Source organism: Rousettus aegyptiacus, unplaced genomic scaffold (assembly GCF_014176215.1).
Source record: "Rousettus aegyptiacus isolate mRouAeg1 unplaced genomic scaffold, mRouAeg1.p scaffold_m13_p_15, whole genome shotgun sequence".
NCBI classification, from domain to species: Eukaryota; Metazoa; Chordata; class Mammalia; order Chiroptera; family Pteropodidae; genus Rousettus; species Rousettus aegyptiacus.
The window spans coordinates 50,729,472-50,741,803 of NW_023416290.1; the positions used below are offsets into that span (position 1 = coordinate 50,729,472).

Below are 12,332 nucleotides of genomic sequence, written 5' to 3' on the forward strand. Positions count from 1 at the left end.
TGAATATGGTTTTTTCTGCTTATGCGCTGAAAATGTTTGAGGATCGCTATAGGCAGAGTCTATAATATTTTATCTCTACAAAGATTCTGACGTCTCGTTTATTTTAATTGCTCATTTCCCTTATATTCCTTGCAGAATGCTGTTTCCATGTATTGCCGATTGGGCTTTGCCCATAAGAAGGGACAAGTAATAAATTTGGATCAACTTCATTCATCATGGAGAAATGTTCCATCCATAAACAGATTAAAGTAAGTCATTTATTTGTTATGAGCTTGTAGAGTTTCCTTTTGAAAAAAACTAGTTTCACACAGAAAAATTGTACTTATTCACCCTGTCATTTGAAGTGAACCCTATATAATAGTGTTTTTTTTTTAATCTTTTATGCAATGAATTTTTCTTAGAATCTGATGAAAACTAAGAACCCTCTCCCTAGAAAAAAAGCATTTAGAACATCACATGTAACTTTAAAGCGTTCTTGAATCCCTGACGCCTGGCCACGTCTTGGTTAAGAACCCTTGCTGCATGTGGGCTACGTCTCGGTTTCATGCTTGACCGTGACTGTTACATCCATACAAACTATGACTGTATGGATGGTTATAATTTAAGTGCTGATTTCTGTAGCTGCTTTCATATAAGATCATTTATATCATTTCTAAAAAGTGAATGATTTCTTTATTAATAGGAGTACTTTAGATCCGCAAAAGATGCTCCTGTCATGGGATGGCGGGGAAAGCAGGAGTCCTGTACAAGAAGCTTCGTCGGCTACTGACACTGATACAAATAGTCAAGAAGATCCAGGTTAGCACTTACTCAGTTTAATTTGGAGCTTCTCTGTAGATGTGGCCTGTGTCTTAATATACACTCATAGAGTGAACTTTTTAGATTTATTTATAGTTTTGTTCTAGATTTCATTCATTCAACATGCAGCCTTTGAGTACTTACCAATATGTTGGGCACTGTGCTACGTCTTAAGGGTATGGAATTGACAAGATTATGGTACCTTCTTTCGTAGGTAGGTAGTAGTAGGGAGAGAGGAGGCAGCATAATCACAAAAACCACAACAATGAGAAGTGTTACAGTGCTTGTGGGGAGCAAAGAGGAAGAGCCCCCTTATTGCCCAGAGCCTTCATGGGGACCATGACATTTGGGCTAAGAGGAAGAGCTTGCTAGCTGGTGAGTGAGGGGAGGCCATAACATAGGCTGAGCGCAAAGGGAGGCACAGCATAGTGGTCACTGCCCATGGTTTTATGTTAAGTGGGGAGAGGAGCACAGAGTGGTTCTCACTCCAGGTGGCCAGGTGACTTGTCCGAAGAGGTTAGGCTAGTTAGACTTGTTGATCTGACAATTATCAAGTCTTGGTTTATAACTGGTTTCTAAGGAATTTACTTATAAATGCGAGTGCCTTAAAAATTTTTGTAAAACTTTCTCTGTTACAGATGGGTAGGACTTGGGGCCTGTTATGGTGACACCGTTGCTTTTGGTACTTCCTGGTCATTTAATAAAGCCAACATGAAATACTCTCTCATTCTAAATAATAAGTGAAAAATTATTTTTCATTTACTTGATTTTAAAGTATGATTTTCTTTTTTCAGCTGACACGGCCAGCGTAAACAGTTTGAGTTTGTCTACAGGATATACAAAGCGTATTGCATTCCTATTTGACTCAACTCTCACTGCCTTTTTAATGATGGGAAATCTTTCACCAGTAAGTCAAATTAGGTACTAGATTTATTCCTGAAAACACAACTGGTTTCGTTTTATATATTCCTTAGGGGAGTATTGTAACTTTTTAGTGAGGACTACTTTTGTAGTTAGAAGATCAGCCTCTTCCCTACCTACCCTTAGGTTTAAATATATTGGAAAGTGTAATATAAATGTAAGATGCTATACTTAACATTAAAAGGGAAAACTAGAACTTAAATGACTTGTATAGATATTAAGATACATTTTAATTTTTTTGTTTTTGTTTCTTTGTTGCAGAACTTGAAAAGCCATGCGGTCACAATGTTTGAAGTTGGCAAACTCTCAGATGAGTCTCTGGACAGCTTTCTTATAGAACTAGAAAAGGTAAGTCTAGATTGCTTATTATGGGATGTCAGGACATCTGGAACCTTTTCTTGATAAAACATCAGTTACCGATTATGTAGATTTTTGGTATATTCTTGATCGTTCCTATATTATTCCTCATATGAATACTGTGGCAGTCATTTAGACGTAAACATATTGAGTGGATGAATGAATTTCGTGATTTTAAAAATGATTTGTCTATCTCCTCTAATTCAGCATAATTGGATGTAATGAAGAAATGGGGTATAGAAATCTCAATTTTTTAAACTGCATTTTTCTAAAACAGCCTTCAATTTTTATTGCATATTTTTTGGTATGACTCTAAGATCCCCATTTAAACAGTTTTATTAAACGTTTTTGTTCCACATATCTTAAATCTGGAACAGTGTCCCTGGGTATCATATTTATATGTCCATTCTGACGATTCCTTTTAGCATCTTGAAGACTTGAGCTGTATTTGCTCTTAACCACCTTTTCCCTGTGATGACAGCCTTGTCTCTTAACTCTGATTGCCCATTTGGTGTTTTTCACCGAAAAATGTTTCCTGGATATTTTATTCTGTCTGCTCTTGAGGCAAACGGTTATGTGCCTAACCTCTTCTTTGACCTTTTGGTACTTTTTATGCTTTAATGATGAACTCTTGTGTATTAAATGTGCTGTTTAGAGAATTTTTGATGATTTCGTAATTCCTTTATATCAAAAAAACTGACCATAACATTTTTTCATTTTTTCATTTTTTAGAGTAGAAATATATTTGAGATAATCTTTTTTATTAATTGGTTGCTTTCACTTTTAAATTTCCATTATTTCCTCAATACTTTTAATATTTCGTTAACTCCATTTCTTATTTGTATCATCTTTTGTCAATAATTTTTTTATTATGTCCTGACACGTTTTTTTTTTCTTTTCTAGCAAACTTTAAGTTCTGTTTTCCTGATTTTTATTTTTCTCACCTCAGCTAGTCTTTTATCAAATACAGCAAGTTGGAAGGTCACTTTTACTCTTTATATATCTCTATTCTTTTTTTAACCACATAGTCAAGAGAGCCATTTAGTCTGAAGTTTTGTTTTTAAAAATAGTTTCTTAGCTATTTTTTAAGAAGCCTCATCCTGATTAAACTTAATTGATCTTGTTAATTTACTGCTGAACTATTTTAGTTACTTCCCCTTTTAGACCTGTCCTTCTGCTTTCTGTGTCGTGTTTGGGATGTCTGTTTTTGTATATTAAACAGGTGACTGACTCAGGGTCAGAAGACTATGCATTAAAATGTAAGTCCAGTAAAGTCAGGGGTTTTGTTCATTACTCTATCCTTACCTCCTGGACAGATTATAGTACGTAATAGGGACTCAGTGAATCCTTGTTGGATGAACTTAAGCTGTATGTTCAGCTGTGGTTAACAGCTATGTTGACTCAGACTCCATTTTCTTTTGCAACCAGTGGTACAAAGTTGTGAGCAGGTTGATGAAAATTAGAGGCACGATCGATAACAGTGGATTGAAGTAATTTCTGGATGAAGCAGAATATAGATCTTAGAGTTTTTAAGCACCCCATTTGAATCATACATGGGATGTATAACATAATGGTATGATTTAGCATTATTTGGTTATTAAAATTGTTGACTTGGGGTGATTTCTATCATCTTCAAGGACGTAGTCATATGGAAACTCAGCTGAGATTGAGGTTAATATTTGTGTCAGTATTGCCTGGGCAAATTTTGGATTTACTGATTTTTAATATTTTAATAACTACTATATCGTTATATATTAGGACGAATGGCATGATTATGATATTTGTTGCAAGATTTATTTTCTCTTGGTTTAGGTTCAGAGCACTGGTGAAGGAGAAGCACAGAGATATTTTGACCATGCGCTTACTCTGAGAAACACTATACTGTTTCTTCGTCATAATAAAGATCTAGTTGCACAAACTGCCCAACCAGAGCAGCCCAATTACGGTATGATAACATGATCCTGTGGAACTTCTTTCTAAGAAATTAAACAGGTCATGCTCACTTATTTGAGTATCACTTACTTAATGCATTTTCTGTAGACAGCATATCGAATTTCCAACTAGAGGCTTGTTTTGTGAATTTCATTGCTTGTCAACTGTTTCTTACCGTATTTTACTTTTTCTCCTCTCTTACGTGCCACTGACATTTGTAATATTTAAATCTGATGAACGGTTGGAGTGTTAACATGTTTAAGTAGCTGGATGGAATTGAGAGTAGGCATCAGTAGAGAGGGTGAACAAATGCCAAAATTTAGTTAATTGAGGAAGCATACAATCTCAAGAATGATATATTCCATCGAATAAGAGTAAACAGGAGCTTTCTATTCACATGCCACTGAAATAGTTACTGAAATATTTTACTATATTAAGAAATAAAAAGAGTAAAAGGAAGTAGTAGCAATTTTAATCTTTTGGTGAAGTCCAGTGTGGTTATTGCCTTAGAGCGCACGCTCACTTTTGTGGTAGATAAGAATGAGAGCACTTAAAATTTATTGTATACTGAGCAAATTCATGCTTTATGGACCAGCAGCCCAGGGCACATGTTTCTAAATGAGGAACTCCTGTTCCTCTAATAAATTCAGAACTTGGCTCTGATGCTCTTTGTAGCGATTGATCATTGGGGGAGGGAAGGACACAGCTTTCCCGTGGCATTTAGGCTTTCACAATTTGCCATTGCCTTGGAGTGTCTGGGACTGGAGAGGAAGAAAGGTAAAGCACGCGCTGTTTTAGAAGTAAAAGATAGTCTAAGGAAATACCAGTAGACAGTTATCCTTTTAGACCAAGGAATAAAGAATATTAGCTTTAAAGGTCTTCTTAAAGATCCTTTAGGAAATTGGATACTGATAATAGAGATAATCTACATTTAAAAAATTTTTTAAATCTAAAGGTAAATATCAGTATTTTGCCTTAGACATTTTTGTTTCCCGTTGTCAGTCTTTCATTCTGTGTGTGTGCTTGATCATAATTCAGGTTTTCCTCTGGATCTCCTGCGCTGCGAAAGCCTCCTCGGTTTGGACCCTGCGACTTGCAGCAGAGTTCTAAACAAAAATTACACGCTGCTCGTCTCCATGGCTCCCCTCACCAATGAGATTCGGCCTGTCAGCAGCTGCACGCCTCAGGTAAAGACCCACGTGGAAGGCGGCTGGTGCTGTGATTTTCTTCCTCCTTGGGGCAACTCAAAGAAGAGGTTTACCAGTTTTATTGTGTTAATTCTCAATTTGCAGATACGAAATGTAAAATAATTGTTGTTGTAAGGTGTTATGTTCAATATGTGAGGTATGATTGGTACATTTTATTTATGTATCATCTTGTGAGTTGTGACACAGTAGATTAAAATCTTCTTCATGAATGCAGTATTTTAAAGATAGCATTTTTGGATGCCCTAAGGAGGAAGCCTGGATTGCCTTGAGGGATAAAATCAATTTAATTAGGAAAAATAAAATGTTTTAGAAGTGGGGCTATGGTGCTAAATAAATTGAAAAGACTGTATTCTTTAAAATTGTGAAAATGACTTCTGGTTTTGTACTTTAAAAGTAAATCAGTTGCGTTGACTTGCGTACTTAGCGAGGATGTAGCCTGTGCCATTTTCAGAGTGGGGATTATGTTGCTCTTTTTCAGTATTACCTCTTGCCTGGTTTAATGCTGTAGAAGAAAGGAAGGGCTTCTTGTACAAGGTTGATTTTGTTGTCTGTGCTGATCCAGCTGCCTCAGTGAGCATACCCTACCCCACAAATTTGTCCTCTGTTTGACAGGCGTGCATTTACCAGCCTTTTAAATAATTCTTTGTGTGCTTTCTCCAATTCCACCCCACCACACACTTCTCCTGTTCTTTAACAGAACCACTAGCCATAGTAGGAATTCATACACTGTAAACAAATGGAAAGATAGCCCCTTTGGTGAGACATAGTATGTGATTAATAATAATAATAATGAACACTTTGATGTGAATCTTACTGTTATATGCCAGGTACTATTTTAAACTTTTTTTGAACAACCTTACAACATCCCTGTGAGGTAGAGATTTTATTGGCACTTTACAAAAGAGCAAAAACGAGGCACAGAGAGCTTAAGTAACATTCTTAAGGTGATATTGCTGAAGGGATGAATCCAGTATTCCAACCTTGGTGATCTGTTTCACAGTCCATTCTCTTAATTGCAATGATGGTATGTTCTTTCTCAGTTCCAATATAAAATTGATATGGAGATTTAAAATTTATTTTTATAAACTAAAATAGTGGTTAACGTTTATATGAAGCATTGGCTGTTATAGGACTGTACTTGGTCACTTGTGAAACTTGGCTTCCTTAGATGAGTATTCCAGCTTTACCTTACCTGTTTTATGATTACAGCATATTGGACCAGCTATCCCAGAAGTCAGTTCTGTATGGTTTAAACTGTACATCTACCATATCACTGGACAGGGACCACCATCTCTTTTACTGTCCAAAGGTACAAGACTTCGCAAACTGCCAGAGATATTCCAGGTATGTTGTGTTAGGTCTTTTTGTTCATATAATTATTTTCGAGGAGAGTAGAAATAGTAAGCAGTATTATGGGTAATTTTCTCAATTTATTATTTTTTTTCTAAATTTCATCTCATCTTTTATTCATTTCTTCCCCATAGGGTTATGATCGATTACTAATAACATCTTGGGGTCATGATCCTGGGGTGGTTCCTACGTCAAATGTGCTCACGATGTTGAATGATGCTTTAACGCATTCCGCGGTTTTGATTCAGGTACAGTTACTCTATTTAAAACAATTAGTTTTGGATTTTCTCTTTTCTTTCTTTCTTTCTTTCTTTCTTTCTTTCTTTCTTTCTTTCTTTCTTTCTTTCTTTCTTTCTTTCATTTCCTTTTTTTTATACTTTATTTAAATGTATTATTTACTTTATGGTGACATTGGTTAATGAAATCCACTAAGTTTCAGCTGTACACTTTAACAGTAAGACATATATATATTTACACTGTGTTCACCTCCCATAGTTAGATTTCTTTTTGTCACCACATACTTGACCCACTTTGCTCCATGTAACTCCCTCCCCCCCCGCCATCCCGGTAACCACTAGTCTATTGTCCGTGTGAATTTTCATTTTAAAGATCATAATTTGTCTAACTTTCTGCTGAGTTGCAGTCAGATGTCAGTAATTTGAAATTGGGAAAGCTGAAACGTGAGGAGTCCGATCTGGGTTTCGTCCGGGCCCTCGTCTGGCAGCGTAGGAGTGGTAGAAACACCCAGCTTTGAGTTCTGGCTTTACCTGTGCTCCCTATGTGACCGTATTCTTTTATTTTTTTACTTTTAGGAATAGTTTTATGTAGATATAATTCACATAGCATACAATTAATCAATTTAAATTTTACAATTTAGTGGTTTTCAGTGTAGTCACAGAGCCCTACAGCTGTCACCATACTCAATTTTAGAGCATTTTCATCACCTCCAAAAGAAATCCAGCGCCTTTACTTCTCAGTGCCCTTCCTCCCCACCCCCTCAGCCCGAAGCAATGCTCCTCTACTTGCTGTCTTTCTAGAATGTCTATTCTGGGCATTTCATGTCCATGGAATTATATGATATGTGGTCGTTTGTGATTGGCCTCTGTTACTTAGGAGAATGGTTTTAAGCTTCATCATGTTGTAGCTTGTATCAGCACCGCATCCCATTTTATGGCCTAAGAGTCCCTAGTTTGAATATACCACGTTTTATCTATCTGTTCGTTGTTGATGGACATATGAGGTGTTTCCACCTTTTGGCTGTTGTGAGTAGTAATCACTGTTGCAAACATTCGTATATAGGTTTTTGTGTTTTAATCGTGGGCATATGGCTGGGAGTGGAAATACTAGGTCATTTGGTAACTCTGTGTTTAATTATTTGAGGAACTTCCAGGCTGTTTTCAAAGTGGCTACACCATTTTACATTCCTACCGGCACTTGGTATTAGATGACCTTTTTTTAAGATTATAACTGCTATAGTGGGTGCGAAGATGTAATCTCACTATGGTTTCGATTTGTATTTTCCTGATGACTGATGATGTTGAGCCTCTTTTCATGTACCTCTTTAGCTATGTATCATTTTGGAGATACTCCTTTTATATTTATGTCATATCTACTGTATAATAACAAAAAATAATAGTAACGGCTAATGGTTAGGTGAGCAATTTATATCTGCAGGATTGTCGGGGGAGTGAAACGAGAATGCACGTGTGAAGTGCGCAGCACACTTTCTGGCACACGATAGGTTCTCAGTAAAGATTTCATTAATTTACTCAATGAACAATTGTACGTGCCATGTTCCCTGTTAATTAATGTAGATGTGCAAATAAGACATGTTCCCTGCATTCAGGGAACTGAAGTCTGGTGGGAAGAGTTGCATCAACAGTCAGTTCCAGGTTTTTGCTCAGTGTTGAATAGAATTGTATACAGTGCGGGCATTAAAGACAAGTCCAGCCTTAGGGCAAGGAGAAAGGGTCGGGCAGCTCTTTAGAGAAAACAAGACTTGGCTGAGTTATAGAAGGATGATTTAGGAGCGAGCCAGTCCTAGGCATATGGGTCAACATAAATAAATCTCTGGACAGAGACTTTTCTTTTGCTTCATGGCTATTTCCCTGCTGCCTAGGACAGTGCTTAGCTCACAGTAGTTGTTCAGTGAGTGTTTTGCCTGTAGGTGGGTCCTGGAGTGTGGTGTGCCTTACCTGTCCTGCCGTAGAGCTTAGGCTCTATCCTGTAGATTGGTGGCAGCCTGTAAAGGGGGTTGACATGATCTGTTGTGTTACGGGAAGATCAGCCTGGTGACTGCGTTGAGAATGGTTGAGTAGGGAAGATACCTGAAGCAAGAGGACCGATCAGGGTTCATTGTAGGAGTCCAGGTAAGAGATGAGGACAACTTAGATCAGGGAAGTGATGATAAAAATTGAAGAGAAGAAACAGATTTAAGAATTATTACAAATATAAAATTAACAGTTGATCAGATGTTTGCAAAAGGATATGGGAAGGGGGAAAGAATGATTCCTGGAAGGCATGGGAATGGTGACATCACTACTTGAAAGAATACTGGAGGAGCAGCCAGTTTATGGGGGCAGATGACGTGTCGTGGGCACGTTGAGTACAAAGGTGCCTATGTGACATTTGAGTGGTAGAGATATCTAGTAGGTAATCAAAAAATATCTTCAAAGTCAAATGAGAGGTTGAACAGAGACTGACTTGAATGTCAGCACCAGCACGTGATGGTAGTTGAAATCATGAGAGAGGAAGGTGCATTAGCCCCTAGAGAAAGCATGGAGTAGGAGTAGTGGTAGGAGACACTGTACTAGAAAGGGTTAGACATGGACTTGAGTCAGACTGCCTAAGTTCAAATCTTACTGGTAATCTTGGGCATTTGGAACTTCATTGACCTCACCTGCAAACTGGAGGTAATAAAACTTGCTGTCCTTATAAGGTTGCTGAAAAGAATGACTGAGATGGATGATCTACATAGAATGCTGAGTCCTGTGTTTAGCACACAAGATCTCAAAATACATTCATGTTGTATGGAGGTACAAGTAGAGGGAGAGAGATTTAGAGTGTTAAGGAGTTTTACTTTTACTAAAAAAGAATGCCTCCTTCATTAAATTCTCTGGAAAAAATTCACCTTGCTGGAACTTAAGACATAACAAAGTTAAGATTTTGATTAAAACTGTACTTTTATCGTAACCATCTTGGTTAGGGCTTAAATCATAAATGCTTCAATGGAATAGAAGTGGATGTCAGAATATATTCAAGTTATTATACGAAGCAACTAAATGAGCGATTCTTCTCTGAAATTTTATATCAGTATCCTGAATTTGAATGATATATGAATCTCTATGAAAAGAAAAAGAATGTATAGATCCCCAATGTTAACTTAAACTTCTATTATAATGAAACTACATGTGCATATATAATTCTTTATGGTTATTTTTCTTATACAACTGTTAAACCAAAACAAATTTAGGGATTAACTAAACAAAAACAATTTTTAACAAAATTCAAATGAACAGCATGAATGTAATGGATGAAACTAAATTATAATTTGTAACATAGGAATAGGGTGGTTATACTCAGGTTTTTAGTTTAATTTTTGAGTTGATAATGTATTCGCATGATTCAAAAATGAATCGCTAGTAAAAGAAGCATGGGGAAAGTATCACTGCTCTTCAGACACCCTCTGCCTAGTTCCCACTCTCCGTCTCCCTCCAGATCAAATAACCACATTTATTAGTTCCTGCTGTACCCTTCTGGAGTTTCTTTATGCACATTTGTGCAATTACACACTGACGTGCCCCATGCTTTTTCCACTTAGCATTGGAGATCTTCCATCTCAGTTCAAAGAGAGCTTCCTCTTTCTTATTTGCAGCTGCATTGAAAGTACATACATTAACTTATTTAACCAGTCCCCTGTTGACAGGCATTTTGGTTGCTTGCAGTGATATTTATAATCATAGTGTTACAGCAAGTCATTTTGAATATATGTCATGAAGTGCAGGGTTTTGAATTTTGCACGCCAGTCCACGGTGTGCCAAGTCATTATGGGAATTCTTATACCGCTTTTCTCTCAGAATTATAGCCAGCCCATACGCCAGTGCACTTGATCTCATTCGGTCGCCACTTGGCTACAACCTGATCATACCTGTTAAGTCAGCCTCTTGTTTTTCATTAGGCCATACGTTCAGTTTGAGACACATTGCAATGTACTTTAATTACACTTAAGATTATTTGCTGGAGAAAAATAGAAAATTATCGAAAGCGTTTTTGATGGATTATTAATGTGGAATATACCATCATGTGGCACAGTCATATTTACTATTTGAATAACTATTATTGGAAATGTAGGTTTCTCATATACCTTTCAACTTGTGTTTCCTCGTGTTTAGGGACATGGTTTGCATGGGATAGGAGAAACTGTCCACATACCGTTTCCATTTGATGAGACAGAACTACAAGGAGGTACCTCACTTCTGATTTGTATCCTTTTAACTAACCTCTTTATCATTAAACTTTGTCAACACTTTGGTGGAAAACATAGCAAGGAGTGAGTGCTTAAAATTTTGAAGTTCTAGGACCATACCATTCCGCTTTTAGAGAGTATTGGCAAAAGATAGTTTTCTGTCACATACCTTTCCGCACAGAACTAGTAGAGCAAGACTCAGCTCCTTTGAAAGGATGCTGGTCTGTCTTGGACATGAAGAGAGTAAGTAGGTGTCTGCGTAGGTGGAAGACTGGGTTTTCTATTCGTTTTAGCCTTTTAGTTTCTTTTTATTGTTTGTTTATTTGGACATGACAAGTCATAGGGAAGATTTTATGCTTAGAAAATTCATTTTTTTCTTTTCTCCCAATATTACCTACTGGTTTTCTTTCAGGGGCTTTTTTAGGTCAGTTAGAAGTGGATGCTAATGAACATTTGTATACTGCTTCGCAGTTTACAGAGCACTTGCGTGTATTTGCCATTTTCAGCGTTTGTTTTTGCTATAAAATTTTACTTTTGCCCTTAGAGGATTTGAGTGGATTGCAGACTAAGCTAGTTAAAATCAAGGAGGGAAAGCACTAACAGTATTTGATGAAAGATACTCGGAGAATTTCTGTAAAAATGAATTCATTCTTTCTTTTTTCTAGTATAGAAGATAGTTTTTCTCATTTGAATGTTAAGAAAATATGTATATTTAAAAGAAAGATTACAATCTTATTAAAACTTAACATATTTATATAGCACTTGTGTTTCTTGTTCTATGCAAAACTGTTGTCTAATTTATTTTTCTAAGTTTTAGAGCCATATTGCTTGGATTTCAAGAGGGCAGTGAATGGTTCAAGTAATTTAACTTAACGTGAATTCATATTCGAACTTACTGTTCTTTCAGAATGTTTTTCACCACTGCCCCACCCCCAAAGTAGGGAAAAGGAAGAAGATTTTTATAAATGTATTTTTTCTATTCACATGGTTTGAAATAAAGTGCTCTCTTTTGGCTGTTGTAAGAAAATGTGCACAAAATTTGGAGAAGAGAGTTTTCTCTTCCAAAGAATAGCCACTCTTCAGAAATAAGTAGTTCTTTGCAACTGAAGTTTTGCTATTTAATCCTCTGACACTATTAGTTCTGTGGAATAATTAATCGTTCATCTGAAGATACAGGGTAGGGACAGCAGGGCACTAAAATTTATAAAATCTCAAGAACTGATTGATAGCTCTCTTGCCTTGAGAGATTATTGTGTGAGTTATAAAAAAATAGAAGTCTTTAGATTGGGTATCTCTAGAGT

The 12,332-nt window shown here is 36.6% G+C and overlaps 1 protein-coding gene across 1 annotated transcript in view; it reads left to right on the plus strand.

Annotated features, from left to right (window-relative positions):
* FAM91A1 (family with sequence similarity 91 member A1) overlaps positions 1–12,332 on the plus strand; it is a 36,438-nt gene that overhangs the window by 14,550 nt on the left and 9,556 nt on the right. Inside the window, exons 11-19 of the mRNA XM_016166428.2 lie at positions 136–248; positions 683–798; positions 1,593–1,705; positions 1,981–2,067; positions 3,889–4,021; positions 5,047–5,195; positions 6,426–6,560; positions 6,701–6,814; positions 10,958–11,030. Of these exons, the coding sequence (XP_016021914.1) occupies positions 136–248; positions 683–798; positions 1,593–1,705; positions 1,981–2,067; positions 3,889–4,021; positions 5,047–5,195; positions 6,426–6,560; positions 6,701–6,814; positions 10,958–11,030 (1,033 nt within the window). The remainder of the gene's footprint in view (positions 1–135; positions 249–682; positions 799–1,592; positions 1,706–1,980; positions 2,068–3,888; positions 4,022–5,046; positions 5,196–6,425; positions 6,561–6,700; positions 6,815–10,957; positions 11,031–12,332) is intronic.